The following is a 21,494-nucleotide window of genomic DNA, read 5'->3' on the forward strand; positions in this document are numbered from 1 at the left end:
CGGTTTGCCAAAAGCGACGAAGCGAGCGATTGAACTTGTTGTACCCACTTGACTAAGTATCCGACTGGCAATGGATCGAAAATCGCGTGCGATTTATTGCAAGGTCTGTGGAGCCCTTAACTGATAGAATGATGTAAGTTGGATTGAAGTCACCATAGAGATTAAAATAAACTGTATCTTGGAGAACCGCGAGTTCGGGGCGATCTACTAGTTTTACATAGTCAACTTCAGAAACTTTTGTATAGTGTATTTGGATTAAGTAGAACTTGGAAAAAATCTAAACAAACCAATTTACTTTTGTTACCTGATCTATTCCGTGATCGCACACTAAAAATAGGGGTATTTTTTTTTGTTTTTATCAACGCCTTTGAATTTGACACAAACATGATGACTTAATTTCATTGCTTTGTCATCTCAATAACCCACTGAGTTATAATAACGAAAGTGCTATAAAGTTAAATTGAAACATTCGAATAAACACGATGATGTTTGTTTCAATTTTAAAGTTTTAATATACTTTTTTATACATATATTACATATTGGAGTTTCATATCAAATCATTTTCATAAATATTCCTACTTTCCTACATCGGAAGTCGGAACCATGGGACTAAGATGGATGTTGATCGGATCATATAAACGGTATTTTTTGCAGACCCGTGTAGATAATAGGTAGGTAAGCAAGAACGACTAGCAATCACGTATATTAATTCAAGAACTCTTAAGAAGACAAGTTTCAAGTTTTAAATAAATAAAAGTTTTTGAAGTTGAGTAATTTATTTTAGTAGGTACCTATACTCCGCCTCCGGAAAGAATAATGCAAGAGCTTCGCTCCTCTGCTCTATCGACCATTTATATATTTTTAATTAGAAAAGTTAAAAAAAAAATTCAAGCAAGTTATTTCCAATAATTGACAACAAAAAAAAACATACTGTATTAATTAATTGCAGTGCTTTTTACAATTTGTTAGATGTGCGGCAATGATGACATTTGTCAAAAGTCAGAATTTTATTAGTGCCATAAATAAAAAAATAATCAAAAAGGTCGAAGAAGGTTTCATACTAGTTACTACCTCTGGAGCTACTAACACATAGCTACAGGCTGCTCCAAAGTAAAAAATCGTAATTTGTTAATTTCTTCGTAACCGCTACACCGGTTGTTTAGATACTTTGTATATTGGTTCTAAATACCCTTATGCATATGTACATTTTGGCTTTGTCCAATGGCTAGGGACACCCTGTATAACTTAATTGCGCTATTCCTTAACTTGTTCCAAACTCGGTTCCTATTGTCTGATGCCAGTCCTTTTTCCAATGTTATTAATTTAAATAAGTATTAGTTCACTTTTGAATGTTTACCTACCCCGACTATGATCAGCGGCTCTTCTGGCTGGTGACACAGGACAGGTTTGGGCCTGCGCTCCCCGTCTCCTAATCTTCTACCTGCACGGTGCGTAGATCTTACTTCACTTCTTATAGCAACAGTAATCACCGTACTGATATTGGCACTATTTCGTAATGTAATGAATGTATCTTATTATTAAATTGTTCACAGAAAATAGAAATGCACGGTCTTACGTCACTATGGGAGGTTCCACCCGAGATAATAGCCCATATGCCAGCTCTGAAGATATTGGATATCCGAAACAATGTGCTGCGGCATATGAAGGCGCGACTTCTCAAGGAATCTGCGCGATTGGAGCACGTTTATCTGAGCGGTGAGTTTCTACAGTCATTACTGCTCGTAGTTTTTCGTTGCTAGGTTTCTATCACCAAGTGATTTAAACACAATATTAACAATTTATCTTTATTTTTGATTAATGTTGACATAAATGTGAAAAGATGTACCCGAGAAGAAGAATAGTTAATTAAGTTTATGACTCGTACACCGTTCCTGTATTCTGGCTTTTTGACTCTCTTCCAAAAGTAGAGAACTAATAATGATTCCATGGCAGTAAATATTCACTTACGGAATAACACCATACGGGAGTAATAAATTAATCATCACAATAAAAATTAAGAAATTTAAGAATACTTTGCATCCCAATCTCTATGATCAAGACAACTGTTACTATGTTTGACGTTTAGGTATATTTTATCGTTTGTCAAATAATAAATTGAGATAAAATCGTATCTTATTCACTGAACTGTAAAGTATCCACTGAAATGTGAAGTAAAATGTACAGCGTTGACGGAGTAAAATCCAATCGAAATATTTATGAAGACGATACTAACAAGACTAATAACTAGCGATCTAACAGCTTTACTCAAAGGAAATTTTATTGATACTTTGTAATAATATCTATTACTCATTTTTTTAGTATTTAGGTTTTTTACCAATTGTATGGACTATGGAGTTTAAGCTTTGCGGGGAAAACTGTGTGTTTAATTTTAAAACTTTTTTTACGTTTATTATTTGGCCTGACGTACCGAACGTGACGTTAGCGCGTTCGTGGTCACAGGCAGACTGGCGAGCAATTAGTTCAACATCTTACGAGTGAAAATCGTATTAGTTTAAATCAACAAACTGTGTGTTTGTTCACAGAATACTCGTACTTCTTATTAAGGATTTAGTTAAGATTCTGTAGAGTAGATTTTGTATAATGGTAGTTATAAAGTTAAATATATCTAATTAATACAATAATATTACTTTGCTAATCCGCGAAAAGATAACGTCAGTCACGCTAGTCAGCCAGTGCTAACCCGTTACACTTACTTGCGTATTTTTTACATGCAATTAATGTTCCCACCCTCCCACCGCAAAAATAAATACGCAAATAAATATAACAAACCACCAGCAAACGAACAATACTCGACACGTGTTTCGCCACTCGACGAGGCATCCTCAGGAGATGTTGACGGTCTGACACCCGGGAACGGTTTCCGTTGCCGGGCGGGGCGTCAGACCTTCAACATCTACTGAGGCGATGGACGTGGTTATTAATTCGTCTATCTCTATCGTTTGGTGTAAGAAAGTGATGCTTGATTTATCATGTCATATCTTTATGACACACATCTACACTGTCATGCGCTCTCAGCAGAAATGTAATGGTTACGCTTATAGCGGATAAATTTAAAAACGTGATACAGCAGCCGTCCCTCTCTAACACCGCGCGTTAAGCCGGAACCCCACTGCTGCGCAGGCTACGCACGCACACGCTTTGCACGTGACCTACGTGGGTCCTTTGGTCTAGCTGCGTATGTCGTCGACATTTCTACAGCAACCAATGCACGCACACGCTAAACACGTCTCCCACTTGGGTACATCAGCTGAATGTATCCACATTCCTCACGGTCTGTGGCGCACGCGGCCCAGGCTACGCACGAAACTTGCCACGCACACTTAGACGGGATGATCAAATTGACAATTTAATCAGAAAAAAATTAGCGTCAATCTCATCTTGCGTCCATACGTACACAATTTAATCACCAATTTTAGATTTACGGTGACAGTCGAGCGCTTGAAATAAAAAAGCCCCCAAACGCGCATACTAGCATCCGCACCTCCTGATTTGATCGGTCAATCGAATCGAGTGGTATCGTCTAGTTAATTTCATTCTTGCGTCCACACCACCTAATTAAATTGGTATTATTGGTATTATTTCATAATTTTAAAACTAACACGGGACTTAATCGCAGTATGTTTTTACACTTACGTTTATTTATGGCCTGACGTTTCGAACGTGACGTTACGTTCGTGGTCACAGGCAGACTGGCGAGGAATTGTATCAACATCTTCTTGCTGCGCGGGTTTTGCGAACTACCCACACTTGATCTATTTTTACGGTTATTAACTTAATCTTACTTGATCTTGATTATAAACTTGTACGCTAGGGTTGTCACTTTGCCTACACACAACACACAGTGGGATGTTTTTTCCCCCTTATATTTGCTAATCACTGGAATCGACGAAGACGAAATCCCCTGTCCCTCATTTCGATGTTTTCTGATTTCAATTGCTTCACGTACTTTCCTGCTGTAGTAAAGACGTTCCGTTGAGAGGACGTTGGGATTATGGAGCTCAATCCAGTGGTTTGGCTTGTCTGTAGCAAATGTTTGGCTACGTATTTATTTGACGTTTTTTATTATGGCCAGTCCCGTGTTAGTTTTAAAATTATGAGTGAAAATCGTGTTAGTTTAAATCAATATATACAATATATATACAGTGGTACTACGTAAACGAAATTAATCTAAAATAAGCCCTTGAGGCATTGTACCAAGGATGCTGGCGGCATTTCCCCGCTGTATCGCAATGCTGATACGTTGTGCGAGGAAGCCGCCAGCTCTTCGGTCACCAGTTACGTCAACCAGACGCTTCGCGATTTCTGCAAACAACTTGTGCGCACTGGAACCCCATGGACCTAGAGTATATATTGGTCTTATTTTTTATTACCTTTTCATGTTCTTACTTGTTTTGTCTTTTTACTTGCTTTGATAGTGCTAATGAAGGAACAAAATGTGCAATGTCGTAAAAATATGAACAACGAACTATGTCCGATTGTCCAAAGTCAACACGTGTAATACAAACCTAGTATCAAGTGACGCTGACCCTTTCTATTATTTCTAAGAACTCCGGCGGTTGCTTTTTTCTGTAATGTAAGCATTTTAAACAAGTGTCGAGCGAGTGTCGAGTGTCGTCTTATGACCGAGCGCTATTGGAGCCGGCGGAGGCGGCGGAACACTTATACATAATTATAACTTGACATGCAAAGTTAAGTGGAAAGAAACACTGTAACACTGTACCCCTAGTGTAAATTTCATTCGATAGCGTGACATGAGTGACATGACGTACGCGTTTGCGTTAAGTGTAATTTTGTATAGGATTTTGAGTTACCACAAAACGTCCCGCTTGGCGCGCAGTTCAAAATCTCATACAAATTTACACTAGGGGTTCTGTTTTTATAGTGTAGGGGTGTAACGTGTAACGCCGTGAGGCATCTATATTAAGCGACTTTCACAAATCGCAGAAAAAGATTTAATAAATAAACAAGATATTTAATCAGCTAAAATACATGAAATTGGGGCTGGACTGGACTGACGCTGAAAAACGCCACTGCGGAGACCCTAAACCACCCTAAGCATTGTTTTCGAATGCCCCATAACCAAGTATGACGGGACAGGGACACCCATGGATTTCAAAAAACTCACGAGCGACGCTATCGACTACTTACGGAATGCTAAATTAAGTTATGATTTGCATGTAAATACTAAGTTTAAATTTGCCATACGATAAATAAATAACTCAGCGCATTTTTTTTATTTCTCTTTTTGGTAAACTTGAAAGGTAGGGAAGGTAGGATGGTGGTATTTTTATATAAGTTAATTTTCCTTTATAAATTATTTTTTTACTGTAAAAAATAAGAATTGTTTTATTATAATGTGTAACTCCAGTTCTTTCATATTGATATTATTGATACCCCACTTGATATTGTCTTTGAAATTTTACTCAAACAATTTTGTACAGAATTGGTACGGAACCCTAAAAGTAACAATGTACTGTATTGTGCAACGTCAAGCCACGTATAGTTAATATAAACAGTAGTGTCAAATAACGCTGAGTATGATTCCAGAAACTAAAGTCGTTACTTTTACTTGTAATCTGAAACATGTAACTATAGACTACTAATTTCCGTACCGACTTGTACTGGAACATAAATGACCCAGAGCGTTAGCGAAGGTCTCCTTCAGCTTGGGCAAAAATGTTTTCGTATGTCTGGATTGTCTTCCTCTGCAGGTCACATTTCTCAACAGGCCCCGTAGACAACATGCCAATCGCTATCGCACCGTGGCGAACGAAACGCAACTGTCACTCTCACACTAATATGGAAGAGTGATAGAGAGACACAAAGCGATTCGATAGCGAAGCGCAAGCGATTGTCACCTTGGCTAGGCCGCCAGATTCTCGTGAAATATTGTGAGCAGCCGAGCTAGCACATGATTGGCGCGAGAGTATCTCGCCGCGACATAGACTACCCGTCCCCCTTTAATTTATACAGTTAGTAAAAGACGGGTAGCCTATCTCGCGGCGAGATACTGTCGCGTCAGTCATGTGCTCGGCCTACTGGTTTTTTCTGTGGTTTAGTTTTTTTGGAGTTTTCTTCAAATTGGCGGAAATTAGTGTGCGCGCTTTAAGCCCGGTTTACATTTGTCTGACATGTCGTGTTGTGTTGTGTCGTGACGGATATCGGTTTCATACATTTAATATAGTTGCGTTCACGTTTGTCTGATTCTGATGCACGCTGCGCTTTAGTTAGATATTGACAGCCTCTTACGGGTAAATAAATTAAACGGATATAATAGGGTCTTAATAAATAGAGTCGGACCGAGCTAACTTTGTATGTCAAATGCAGTGACAAAGTGTGGCAATGTCAAAATTCTATGAAAATATGCCGTTTATAATGACAAACACATTGTTCTGTTAAAATCGATGCAATTAGCTCAGTCAGAACCATCAATGTGTGTGTTAAATATATATTTTGAGTTATAAAATTGGGTTCTAATAATGATGTAAGTACACGCCGCGTGACGGCTGACGCGGCTGCTACATCGCCTTTTCTTTGAACTTGGCTTCACACGCCGCCGCGTATCTACATATTATATACATAGACGTTATAAGCAATTATCGCGAGCGTAACATTCATACCCATTCTTGGCTTCCTACTAATTAAACATTTTAACATTTATCACTGTATCAAGGGTTACACGTTAAACTGATTTTATTTTAGCTTTGTAGGTATATCAAAATTTATATTATTATTATTTATTTTATTTATTACAATCAAATGTTAAAAATTACAATATATTATTATGTCATAGTGAAAGTCAAAGTCTGGAATTACTGCGCTTGAAAAACCTTTTGCTAAGCACTGATTCAAACTGTCATGATTTTTAATCATTATTATTTACGAAAACGGGACTTAATCGACAGTGCCGTCCTCGATACGTCGGAGGTAATTTTAAAACTCAACTAGGTACACGCGATTAAGTCCCGCTCTTACTAAGTCTTTTCCTTCTAGTGCAATCCTACGTATACCTATATCCCACTCCTCCTTCTCGCGTCCTTAAAATCGAATCATATGCACACCTCGCCACTGATGACGTAATTACATTGCTCCGTTTACTTTTATCCAAATTCGCGCTAAGCCGCCTTAAAAGCACGATGTTCGTTATTCATTAGGCCATTAACGTTGCCGATGTATACTTTTCCAATTAAAAGTTAAAAAGCATAAATGAAAGTCATGGTGTTATTTGCAGTTTGATATTTTTGTGTAATATGTATATTATTGCAGGTATATTATATTACCTACATTTGTTATCTACGAGCGCAAATTTGAATTGTGCAAGGCACGTTGCAAACGAAAAACAGTGTTCCCATCGGAATTTAAATAATGTAGGTACTTAGTTCAGACATTACCTCACATTCAATATAATAATATACATATTAACAAGTTTTTCCTTAACAAGACCTTCATTAACGGGATGAAAAAATATGTAGGTATGTAAATAGTCACGTGGCTTTACGTAGCAAAACTATCTCACGTAACTATTTGCATACACTATTTAATTTTGAGTTTTGATTGGCGGCGTTTTCTATCAACGATTGTCAACTTGGCCTCTAGATCTCTGTATTGTCATTTGTCAGACAGACTCTGAATCAAGAGAAATTAAATAATCGCGTGTAAAAGGATACAATACCTATACCTAAATATAACTAAATTGATTGCATGAAAATGATGAGTTACTACAAGAACAATTATTTTTAATCTGCGGTAGGACTTTAATTTTAATGTTAAATTGATTCCATAGTTCACTTTAATTCTTACCGTGCTAAGAAAACTCCGAAGCCTGAGTAGGTATAACGTATATTTATTTATTTAGTATTTAAATAGTGTTTGGAACTTGGATGAAAAGATACAGAAATTTGATTATCTCTGCAAAATATTATTATACTTCAATTTGCATTTTGTTGAGGAAAATTTCTTACCGCAGTATAAATAGTACTTAATAATGACGCCATAATTATGTAGATTTTATTAGGTAAATCACCCTAACTGCCACATTATTTAACGCCACGTCATTTGCAAGACAAATAGGTCAAAAAAACTTTACTACGGATTACTGCGATCATTGTTGATTCACTGATAATTCGGTCTAAATGTAGGTACATACTACATAATCCACTTATAGTACAAACAAGAAGCGTCAGAGATTAGTAAAGTGTAATGTGTATGTTCTCGTAGTATAATGGCTTGATTACACAAAACTTGGCCATCATTAACCAATCAATCTGTAACCAAGGTAAGGGAACGCAACCAGTAGGTAGATATATGATCTCGACGGCCGTAACCACCATGCGTAACCGGAGACCTCACATAACTAATCTCTAGGTAAGCGCACGGAAAAACGAACAAGCGCTTTGTAAAAACTGTGGGTAGGTAGGTACCATTGTAAATCTAATATTAAAATTACTCATAATTTTGTTGTGGGTAGTTCTTAATAAGGTATCTTCCAGCATAAGTTTACTGTTATTTTAGGTAGGTAAAGGCAGGTAATATTAGTTGACACATGAAAATGTAGTCCGTAACTAATTATAAAAGTTGTACAGTTTTATACCTACTTGACAACTTATTTAATAAATGTAAATAATAAAACTTACCACTGGCTTCGTGGGGCTCTCACAGGGAACCATCACAACGGCTATCAAAGACCTTACTAAGACCAAACACCAGGAAGAATGGGACAGTCTGACGGGTCTAAAGCACTCAAAGCTCTTTATACAAGGGGTAGACTCTGGTTGGAGCAAAAAGCTTTGGAAACTTAGCAAACGGCAACTCCAAATAATAACGGGGGTGTTTACTGGCCATTACGGGGTCAAGGGAATCCTGGCCAAGATGGGGCACGCTGACAACACCGATTGTCGTATGTGTGGCGAAGAGGAAGAGACAATAGAACACCTTATGTGTGAATGTCACGCCCTCGCCAGACAAAGAATGAAGGACTTTGGAACAGGCTACCTGGTACCAAAGGAATTCAAAAAGCTACCCATAAGGTCCATCATCCGGCATATGGAGATGGTGGGGAAGGCTCTTGAGTAGCGGACGGGTCTTTTCTAGGGGGTAACTGCACAAAAGATCCCTATGGGTCGAAGTGTATCCGAAAGGGCCCCCGAAACTATAAGATAAGATAAGATACCACTGGCTTTTTTCTCCTAATAGGCACTTTTTTAAGAAATTTGTCCATTTTATGGAAGCACTTTAACCGCAATTTTAATCCTTTTTTCGCTTCTTTGGAACTGTTTCTAGGCTTAATAGAACGTCCTTTTTTTAACAATTGTCTAGTACGAACATAGGAATCTCTTAAAGCTTTAATTTTTTTTCGTATTTCTTTCACAGTCATTGGTAAGCCAATATTGTATAATTGTTCACAAATTCTGATAAAAGCCCCATATCGTTCAGTAGCGTGTCTATAATATGGTTCACTAGGATCCCACAAACATTTTTGCTCGCGGTAGAATCGAATCAAACTTTTTAGGGTTGGTCATTGTTATTGTTTACCATGTGGTCAGCGATGAAGTAATCAATGCGCGTCGTAATTGCATACTAACCGGGTGGATACTGATACTGACTTCGGCTACTTGGGGTTACAGTTACACAACTGCAGTGGATATAAAGGTAGAGGTGGGGATTTTATTGAAATAAATAAAACTAATTTACCAAATTATTGTATATACGTATTAAAAATTAAAGGTATCTAATATTGATACGGTTTTAACATCCCCTGGCACTGACTAAAATAACCTACTTGGTATCACATTATATCTTAAAACTTTTTTGTAGTAGAATAATTGCATTGCGAGACTTGCATCTTTTTACATGTAATGTTTTTGTCTTGTCTACAAAAACTTATTTATTTTTTCAATATTTAATGTAATAAAGGTTCTAGTAAAAACCCCAAGTAAAAACCTATCAAGATTGCCATGACGAAACTTCCATTATTGAACTTGACAAAGCCCTGTAAATATGACGAAATATTTTTAAGAGGAAAAGGGGAAAAAATATTTAATTAAATCACATTGAAACCCCAAATTAAACGGACACGTCAAACGGAAAATAATACTTTAATTCGTGTAATGACTTGGAGTAAATATGTACTTACATGGATAAGGGATTGTATACCTACATATACCTATACGAAAGCTTTTAAAATTAGAAATTCTTCCCGAACGGAATCATCTCGCCCAGCGGCACTATAGGTAAGATTGATAGAATCTCAGTTCAGTTAGCAACGCGATGACGAAAAGTTCACCATACCCTGTGTATTGTGACAATAATGGGTGCTAGTACTGCTAGTAGATTCAACTTGAATCTATTAGCACCCATTCTTGGCAATCTTGAATCATTCAAGTAAATAACAACTTTTTTTACAATAGTTATTTGTTTTACAAGGGGGCAAAGTTGTTGTTTAACCCCTCGTGCTGATATTGATACCTGTGAGCACGTAAGTTTCCAAAAATTGAGCGAGCGTGTCGAGTCGAGTGGATTGAAAAGTGAATCTTGAGCGTTACGAGGATTTCAAGGCACGAGGGTTAAATAAACTTTGCTTCCGAGTAAAACACAAACGGGCAGAAAGGTTCTTGAGTGGCGACCGCGAACTGGAAAACTCAAAAGATCCACAACAAGATGGTCTGACGATCTAGTTAAGGCCGCGGGGAGCCGATGGATGAGAGCAGCGCAAGAACGGTCGTTGTGGAGATCTCTGGGGAGGCCTATGTCCAGCAGTGGACGTCTTTTGGCTGATATGATGATGATGATGATGATGTGGTGAAAATATATACTGCCTGCCTTAAATTGCTTACACACATCACATTGAATGCGTATACAGGCACAACGTGCGCACATAGATAGACACTCAAACGTTTTCGGTGGGATGGCGTGCGGCCCAGTGGTATAACTCAATTTCCGGGTGCGCGCGACTGCTTCGAGTTGTAATTGAAGCACACAGTCTCTAGGGAGAAAGAGAACGTGTCATGATAGGAAGGGACAAAATTATTCGTAACCTTCCGCTGTCAAACATCGGTTCAGTTTACAGGTCTAGAATGTACAAAGATTGCCTGATGACTGATGATGAGATGAGATTATAATTACTAATTTCGAATAAGTAGATAGAAGCAATAAGAATACATTGAAGTTAGGGTTAGAATTTCGTACTTAATGAAATGTGGTCTACAGGTCTCTGGACTCCATACATTTGCGAGGATGCGCATGCATTTCTTCTCAAGCAAAAATAAATCGTTTACGTCTGTGCTATTTCCCCAAAGGATGATACCGTACTTGAGCCAAGAACAGGCATAAGCTTAGTAGGCAATTTTGTCGATTTTAGACTAGTCGTTTTTTTAATTCTCTCAGGGCATAGAAAACCTAGTTCTTAAAGAGAAGTGCATTTAGATTTCATATAAGTTGCCTTTCATAATTGTATTGCAAGGTATAACAATCTGATTCAACTTATAACATTATTTTGTTTAATCAGTTATATTAAATATTTAACTAATTCTTAAAATTCTTATTAATTGTTTTTTTTTGCTAAAACTCGACACCTACTTATTCGATATGTTTAAACGTCGCTAGGCAAATCGTCAAAGTCCTAGTTTCTAAACCACAGTTATCAAGATTATCTTGATGATAACTAGCATAAATTATATGTCTTAATTCGAAAATATTGTTTCTTTTTTTAATTTTAGATAACAAATGGGACTGCAGCGATGGCGGGCTGGACTGGCTGGCGATGGAAAGAGACAACGACACGGTTAAGAGGAAGATAGTAGATTACTACAAACTCATGTGCCACCAGCAGCTTTACAGGGGCAAACCGCTGCATAAAGTGATGGACTTCATTAGAGTAAGTACCTACTTACATAATTATATTATGTAGTTTTTGACCTACTAGTGAATGTTTTTTTAGGTGGGTTGTAGTAAGCTTTTGTACCTACTGAGCAGAAACGTCCGTTGCTAAATAAAAAGTTTTAATTTAGTGGTAAAATTAAAAGGTCTCCGCCTCGGGTATGATTTGATATTGCAACCTTTCAAAATCAAAAATATCACGAGTTCGGTTCTTGCCATTTTTAGGGTTCCGTACCCAAAGGGTAAAAACGGGACCCTATTACTAAGACTCCGCTGTCCGTCTGTCCGTCTGTCTGTTTGTAACCAGGCTGTATCTCATGAACCGTGATAGCTAGACAGTTGAAATTTTCACAGATGATGTATTTCTGTTGCCGCTATAACAACAAATACTAAAAAGTACGGAACCCTCGGTGGGCGAGTCCGACTCGCACTTGGCCGGTTTTTCTTTTAGGTAAGGTCAATGCGGAGAAAACCGACATACTTTATTTAAAAAATATGAGTCTAGGATAAACGACATGACCCTATGGGGTAATAATATGGGGCAAAATAACGTAAACTTACGTTTAAAAAGTTCCGATTCTGTGAAATAATAGTTGTCCATGGGACAATTTTAAGGGAAATATTGTGTAAAATAAGAGACTTGCGTGCGGTGCAGTGCAGACGTGTTACAACTTTGTGCAAAAAAATAAATGAAATGCATCGTTGTTATACTGTGAGCTATCACGAATAACTTAAAACTCAAATCACAGTTACTATAGTGCATTCCTTATCGCGTCCAAGCCGCGAGCAAGCACTTGAAAACCAACATACAATATTATACTACCGGTCGGTCTCGCAAATTAGTTAGCCGTTTGCCGATAGATGGCGCTGTACATAATAATGCTTAGTATACTTCTGGCAAAGAGGATATAATATTCTATTCTATTCTATTCAAACTAAAAATAAAGTTGTAAAAAAATACCATAAAATGTATTTATATATGGATAAATGATTTTTTTTATTTGCATTAATTATTTTTATATGATTTCGACCCATGCTCTTTCACTGATATGCGTTAAAATTGTTAAATAAGAAACGAAACCGTCAACGCCATCTATTCGAGAGTAGGCCAAAGGTAGTGGCGCCATCTGTTTGAGAATTAAATTTTCTTGATTTTCGAGGCACGTTTTTTCCTTAGACTGTATCCATCTATTACATAATAATATAATAAAGATAATAAAGATCGAATAAGTACAATTACTTCAGGTGCCCTGTAAACGGGACATGTGCGAGTCCGAGCTTTGTTATTATGGTTTGATACAAAAAACTCGAAGGCGTCGGCGTCCCGCTGTGCGACTCCATTAAGACGTCCAACAAATAGTGTGAACTTGACACCACTTAATTTGGCGGCAATTGGCGCACTTAAAATGCCGATTGGATGTGTTCTCAGGGGTCGTGTTTGGTCATTAACTATGTTAGTGATTTTTTATGGCGAAGCTTATCCTATGAGGCGCCAAGCCAGGTAAGCCGATGGAGGGATGACATTCTATTCTGCGACTGAGCGCATGAAACACGCATCCGTGAGACTACATCTCGCCCAGTAGTCCTAACTTAGTACTTAATACTAGTACTTAGTATTTCCTTTTGGAATACGCATTATGTTGTTGAGTGATCTCGCGTTGAATACCTACGCCTTAAGATGTATTATCTAGTGCATCTAGCCATTCCTGAATAACCTAATACCTAAATTATGCTCCGATATATACTTAAATATTGTATTAATATCATTTTTTTGTTAAAAATATATGTTGAAGATGAATAATTCAGTAAAAACAACCTTCGTAAGAATTTGAACGTTGCAGTTGCGTAATTTTGCCAACGTATGAAGTCCTTCTGGTTTAGTAGATAATTAACGATTTTCAAAATCACCCCGCTTTCGAAGTTACCTCAATATAGGATGCTGTTATTTGATTGAGCCGGTTTGTGTGAAATAGGTGACCTATATACGAACTTAAATTCACAATAACAATTCTAATAGGCAAGATCGCTATTTTAAATTACCTTACATATTAAATTTGCTTTATTTTCCAAATAAGAGCTAAACATGGCTTCAAATTTCAAGAGCGATGACCGGCCTGATACTAGTGTTGAGTCGGATAGTTTGCGTGTTGCTGACGCTGTAAAATGTTGAAAATGTGCCGCACGCGCCGCTGCACCGCCCGCGCGTGAAACCTTCTCCTGTCTCCTCGAACTCACGTCAGCGTGCTTATGCTGATGTCGCCGGACAGGCTGTCGCAGCTAACCGATGGAAAGGAAGAGCAAGGCGCGCAGGGCGACTCGAAAGACTGTATGGTACTGCGGAGCCGGTTAATTCTGGTCTACGGATTGCGACACCGAGTAAGGCGTTTTAGCAACTACCTATAATAGGCGACGAGGTGGTGGGGGTGCACCAGCAGCTGTCGCACCACTATCTACGTGCACTTCAGTTTGTTTGTGGTGCGCGTGCCGCGGCCGCTGCAGGACACTATCGCAAGCGCAGACTTATAGCCGAAGGGTGTTGTATTTCGGCAACCCGCCGCATCCTGCCCTGGATCAGACGATGTAACGGAGCCACGCTGTTACTTCCTCGCCAAAATCGAGTTTTATTTGTATCGTTAAAAGATTTGGTTTATTTGTATTTTCATTTGTAGTTTCGCAGTGCCTTGGTTAGTAAATGCTGTGTAACTATTTTGAATAGTAAAATATAACAAAATAGGTAGGTGTCAGAACGGTGACACAGTTCTTATTCATATGTTAAAGCAATTATCGTATTTGTTCATTTATATAGGACTGCAATAAGTTCGAATGATAGCGATATCTACAATTACGACTAGCGTTGTAAAAAATGCAAATCGCTCCTTATTACCGCATACCTAAGCCGCACGTTCTAACAGCAACAGTAGACCATTCGTGAGCAGTATGTCTTTGGAATAAGGTATACGATGTGTCAGTTAACAGTGTTAATGGGACTTCAATATTGGCCAACATTATTGGACATGGTGTTAGTTGACTTGGAAATACAAACACTGTTGGCTTTATGAGATGTAATAGAAATGGCAAGGCGAGAGTATTTAAAGCCTTTATTCGGCGGCGCTAGTTTTCGAGATTAAGGCGATACTTTCCGGGCGTTAGTGTGTGAATATTTCGATTCTAATGAATTGGTTTCAGGTTATAAATTTGATCTGAATTTGTTATAATATAATAACCACTATATCCTATGTGTTCCTATTTCTTAACTTCATTGATATTACAAGTATTACAACCTATTTCCTGGCCTGCTGAGATCAGAAGGTAGGTATTGATAATAAAGTTAAACTTAATTATTAACATCCAAAAAATTACGTATCTTTACCCTCACTACGGGCAGCGGGCAGAGCAGTTTTGGCAATTATTAAGACAAGATAGTAGCATAAAATACAAAAATACAGAAAATATTGTAGGTAACATCCGTTTTTAGTCGGTCGTACCTTTTGTAAATGAACCAAGAGAAACTTAATTGGCTTGTTCAAAACAAAATGGAGTTTGAAACAAGTTTTAGGTACTTTTACTAATCTCGCCGAATCGGGCTCTAGAATTCCAATATTAAATCAAGAACTTAATTTCAACTTGTCTTAACATTGTTTTCAGTCAGTAGCAGATATTTCAGATGCCAGAAGCAGAATTATTTTAATACTGATAACCTATGGTTATAGTGCCGTAACTTAAGTACCCCACTTTTCTATACAGCCAGTATGGCGAGTTGGGGGCACAGAATAACTAATAGTACTAGTTGGGGCACTAACTCGCTTACGAACGATACACTTTAGATTTTTATGAGATTGTTGAGAATCGTATTGGTTGAAGATTGTTGTATTATTGGTTATTTGCCGTGGTTATTTCCGAATTGCGAAGTATGTGGTGGGCGAAATATACGAGTATATTACGACAACGCACGGCAATGACAAAGTCTAGACTTTCTTAGGACGACGTTTTCATACTGATTGACAGCTGAAGAGGAAAGGGGACGGCCGTTTCTCCATACAAACGTAGTCCACATTTTCCTCTCTGGACATTGATATTATGGAAAATATTTTTACATAATTGGATGTATATTAACCTTAGCTGCTATGCCCCTACGTAAATCGCGAAAAAAAATTTGGCTGTTTCATACATTTTGGCTGGTCCATTTTCTATGGGAGGGTAAACTTTTTTTTGAGATTTCGTGGTTGGTCCCATGTAAAAGTTGCTCAGTATAATCCCAAAACATCCCAACGGGAATGCACTTATTTTTTAGCCATCCTGTATAGTAACGATAAATTAATTATATAAAATGCTGAATTAACACAAAGCTTCTCTTCCAGATGGTCCGCCACACCTGCCCAGAACCCTGCTCCTGCGTGATGACGTACGTGGCGGAAGCCAAGCATGGCGGACTGATCCCCATCATCACAGCCAACTGCACGGGGATGGGGCTCGCGCAGGCGCCGGACACCCTCCCGCCGGGCACCACCACCGTGCGGCTTGATGGGAATAAGGTATAACACGGTACGATGTTTTTCATGTTGAATGCTTTCATTTAGAATAAACATATACGCAAGCATGCGCGGGGGATCCATGAAAAACTTATAAGTAATAACGCTTACCTGTCAGCGTGTACGGTAGTAGTATTTTATACGTATGCGCGGAACAACGAATAATTATTATGACACGAATCGCCCGTAGATCGGTAATCGCGTATATATAGCACTGCACTTTGCGTTTCTCTAATAATTATTGACGATTGACGTCGAAATCGAGCTCATTTATAAATTAATTCCTTATTATAAGGCATATGAGTTATGATTATGACCAACATTATTAAATGTATTTAATTAAATGCTGTTAAATAAGTACGACAAAAATAGTGACTACAAAAATTGCGTGGCTTCGACAGGCTTTCCTTGCTCTTTTAAGGTCAGAAATCTCGGTAAATGTATTCAGTATTCGGTATTCATTTATTTCTGCATTCTCAAGTGTTATGGTACATAGTACTTGAGTATGCAGAATAGCATGCGAAAATAATCTTTCACTTTGTATGTGCCTGCCTTTCACAGTTGTACTTTATTTTTACGTTAGCTAATTGTACATTATTTTATTTATTTATTTCAAACACAACGAGGAAGAGGAGTGTTAGAGGGTCGGCAACGCGCGTGTAATATCTCCGGTGTTGCAGGCGTCCATAGGCTACGGTAACTGCTTACCATCAGGCGGGCCGTATGCTTGATTGCCACCGACGTAGTATTAAAAAAAAAACACAACACACACATAAGTTTACAGTCATACGCCACCCAGACTCAGGGGAACGTAACCATGGTAACGAGTTCCAAGAAAAAAGTTTTCGCTCGGATAACGATGTTATAATTTTTCTCTTACTTATTAATATTCGATTTTAACGCTTCCACGTTCGAGTCCTTTTTTATGAGCCAGCATTTTATGCCCTGTATTTCATTGTTGACAGATCGACTCGATAGGGACTCTGCTACAGAACTCTTACTATAAGAAAATTGCGGATCTCTACTTGGACAACAACAGCCTTTCTACAGTGAAGGAGCTGGAGGGCTCGGAGTGGTTCAACACATTCCGGCTGCTGAGTCTGAAAGGGAATTTGCTCAAACAAGTAAATAGTTAGCTGTCATTTTTCCATTTAGGCATTTTATCATTTTTAGGGTTCCGTACCCAAAGGGTAAAACGGGACCCTATTACTAAAACTCCGCTGTCCGTCCGTCCGTCTGTCCGTCTGTCTGTCTGTCTGTCACCAGGCTGTATCTCATGAACCGTGATAGCTAGACAGTTGAAATTTTCACACATGATGTATTTCTGTTGCCGCTATAACAACAAATACTAAAAACAGAATAATATAAATATTTAAATGGGGCTCCCATACAACAAACGTGATATTTTTGCTGTTTTTTCCGTAATGGTACGGAACCCTTCGTGCACGAGTCCGACTCGCACTTGACCGGTTTTTAATACAGCGTTAGGTGATACTTGAGTAGGGTTGCCACCTTTTTTCTATACACACATAGTATTATTGTCAAAATATTGAAAAAATATAGTATATACTGGGAAAAATAAAATAAAAAAATAGGACGCCGATTTGAGGCGAATTAAAAACCCAAGTCGAATTAAATATCGGTGACATTTAGTATAACCCTTTCTTGAGTGATGAAAATATAGTATTTTTCGTACTATATTGTTTTTGTATAATATGTAGTACAATTGACTGAAATATAGTACGATACTATATATTATAGTATGGGTGGCAACCCTATACTTGAGACGTGCCCTTTATCTAAATATTACAAAGTAGTACAGTACAGAGAGCTAATATATTATGTAAACTGATATGTAAGATCAGGTACGCACATTATTTTTCTTAAGCTTTAAGCTAAGTAGGTATACCTATGCTCTTGCATACCAGGTACTCCTTGCCAAGCTACGGATACAGGTTAAAAATCTTTACTGCAAGTTTTTACATATTGATTTTAAACTTTATTTTCACTTGAGTTAAGGGACGCTACGCACCCCCGACCTCCAGCAACCCACCGATGTGGCAACACATTAAGGATTATCTTCGGCGTCGATCAAAGGAATGCAGACGCACTTAATGGGATAAACAACGCATATGCACTCTCAACCTCTGACACAAGTGCAGGCGTATGCAATTCGTCAGCTGTTTTATGGCGGTTGTTAATGCCGTTCCCATGAACCCCGGTGCGACTCTTCGTTATCTTAATGGCAGCGATAGCACAAAAACTCCAGAAACTTCTCGTGGCCTACGTGACCACGAAGACCACGTATCCCCATATCATTCCCACGCTTTCGGGATGAATATAAGCAGCAACCCCGACTGGCGGAAGGCAGTTCTCATCCAGCAACGATTCAGTGACACGGTTACACGTGAGCTCCGAATTACGCACACGCTTGTAGATGATTATAAATAAAGCACCTAATTGTTAAGTCGAATCTAAATACCTCCTCATCGGTGTTTTATAAGAAGACCTCCGATTCCTCAAGTGGTGATCCCTCAACTCAACCGATCACTTAACTGGTGACAGCAACTTTATTATTTCATTATTTTTATTATTTTTTATTTATTATTATTTTTATTTCAGATTCCAGTCTACGCATTCGACAAAGCGTTTCAAAGCAACAATAACATAATGCATGTGTTCCTCGGTGACAATCCTTGGCGCTGCGACTGTCACTTCATCCCGCGCTTCAAGACGCTGTTGCTCAAATACAAGCGTGTTATACAGGATCTGCCTGACATACGCTGCTCGCAGTCGGATGACAAGACTTTATCGCTTGTGCAGGTAACACCTTTATCCATTACTATGGATACCTACTCATATTGACAGAAAACAAGCTCTTGAGCGGCCCCCACGCACTGGAAGACTTAGGAAAGTCCGCCAAAGGCAATTGACGATCTGTGATAAGGGTAGCGTACAGTCGCCATCAGATATATCAGAGCAGCCAAGATGCTCACAAATATCTGAACACGCCTCTAGCCATCGTCAAGGCGCTAGAGTGCGTGTTCAGATATTTTTGAGCACCTTGGCAGTTCCGATATATCTGATGGCAGTAGGGTAGATATGCTGATTCCAGACCAAAATTTTTCCGCCAGAGGGCGCCTCTAGCGCACTTTAGGTATTTGGCCCCCGCGGGGGTGTCCCCCTGCAGGGGAGACTCGCCGGCCAGAAGGCCTACCGCGAGCCACGTTCGCCGTGGCGCCTCTCTGTTGCACTTGTAAATTCGTACGTAAGTGTGACAGGGAGGCAACAAGTCGCACATGGTTCGCGGTAGGCCCGCAGGTTTCAGCTGATACGTGTGCATTTACAGCGTGAGCGTCAAGGTCACACAGGTGGTCAGGCCAGCTGCGTATGACGCAATTGTGGAATGCATCAAGGTCGTTGCTCCGCCGGCGAGGCGCGTGGGTGACACCTACACATTAAAGGTCGATGCCGCGTAATGCGGGGAATTTTAGCGCGAAATTTGAAATTCGCGTGTATTGGTGTTTTTTGTTATACTACCACGTCAGTGGCAAACAAGCATACGGCCCACCTGACGGTAAGCAGCCACCGTAACCTATGGACGCATGCAAATTTAGAGTTGTTACATGAGCGTTGCCAACCTTTTAAAAAGCTATACACTTCTTTTTTGAAGTACAGTCAAGGGCAAAAAATATATGTATATTCCCAAAGTTTCAAAAACATGTGTACGCTCTTACACCTTAGACAATAAAGTCGTGTTTACATATTTTTGAGCCATTTGTCTGGATCGATATTTTTGCCTTCGACTGTACTGTACCTCATACTGTTGGCCCCTGGACAAAAGGACGGTGTGGCGATGCTTGGGATATGACAAAACACAAGCAATAAACGTCACATTTATTTTCGCAGTTTTGCTCTGGATTTTCCGTATGAAGAGGCCTATACCCACTCCTACCGGCCATAGCTTGGCCCAGTAATACAGTCCTACAGAAAAAAACCGTTTGGGTTTGTTGTCACAGCGAAAGCGTACCTAAGTTTTGGTTAAATGTCTTGGCGTCGTAGGTAAGTAAGCGGCAACGACAACGCAATTTATGAAGGAAGTTGACAGTGACACAGAACGACAACGCAATTTATGAAGGAAGTTGACAGTGACACAGCAATGTTGGAATACTAACGCTGCTGAAATCTCTATCCGAATGTCACCTTAGTAACACCATTGGCACCATAGAGAAATAAGTAAGCATATAATGCTCACTTCATACAACTGGTCATTGGCCCGAAAGATTGACATAATGAAGGCATGACGAGTACACGACTGAGGAAAGACCGGGCGAGGGGGTGGAATACCAAGTTTTACAACGGACGCCCCCCACCCGCTCCTCTCCTTACTCGTCATGCTTTCACTATTTCAAGCTTTCGGGCTAATAGCCGGTTGTAAGGAGTGAGCACTCTATGCTTACTTATTTTTCTATAATTGGCACGCATGACCTCTAACCTATTTTGTAATAACCTATACAACTTAACAGCCATTAATTAAGTGACGACCCTGGGTGGCTTTCTCTCCTCTGGGAAACCCCTAAGAAACCGTTTAATGTTTAATTAAACCTAATTGCCTGCGTTAAGTTGCGAAGGGTTCAAGCTGGATATTTCTTATAACATGTATAAATTAATATTTAAAACTTTAGGTGATTGTTGCCTTCAAATATTTTTAAATGAAAATTTTTTTTGGCGAAAACTAAAAACCCCTCGCTTTGATAATACCGAAGTATAAGTACTTATGAACATATAGTCATTTTATAATAATCTTATTTAGGCAACAGTAGTCAGCTTTTTAACGAAATTCAAAATAAATCGTCTAATTTGCCCATAAATTGACCAATTTGAATGATATTACTGTTTAGAAATTTAATATACATTATTTTTTGTAAAGAATTACATGTAGGTAATAATATTATAATTTTGTAGATACTTATAATATAAAATGTAATGAAAAGTTTTTTGTTTTACCTTTAATAACTCAGTATCCACTGTCCAGCCATCACGTTTTAGTGGCTAACTAGTGGATCCTGA

General features: G+C 38.7%; 1 protein-coding gene across 1 annotated transcript in view; it reads left to right on the forward strand.

Annotated features, from left to right (window-relative positions):
- The window catches only part of LOC134745856 (protein singed wings 2), a 31,096-nt gene that overhangs the window by 7,168 nt on the left and 2,434 nt on the right, over positions 1–21,494 (forward strand). The window contains exons 4-8 of the mRNA XM_063679949.1: positions 1,554–1,716; positions 11,736–11,893; positions 16,254–16,427; positions 17,390–17,548; positions 19,047–19,247. Of these exons, the coding sequence (XP_063536019.1) occupies positions 1,554–1,716; positions 11,736–11,893; positions 16,254–16,427; positions 17,390–17,548; positions 19,047–19,247 (855 nt within the window). The remainder of the gene's footprint in view (positions 1–1,553; positions 1,717–11,735; positions 11,894–16,253; positions 16,428–17,389; positions 17,549–19,046; positions 19,248–21,494) is intronic.

This window comes from Cydia strobilella, chromosome 12 (genome assembly GCF_947568885.1).
Source record: "Cydia strobilella chromosome 12, ilCydStro3.1, whole genome shotgun sequence".
NCBI lineage: Eukaryota > Metazoa > Arthropoda > Insecta > Lepidoptera > Tortricidae > Cydia > Cydia strobilella.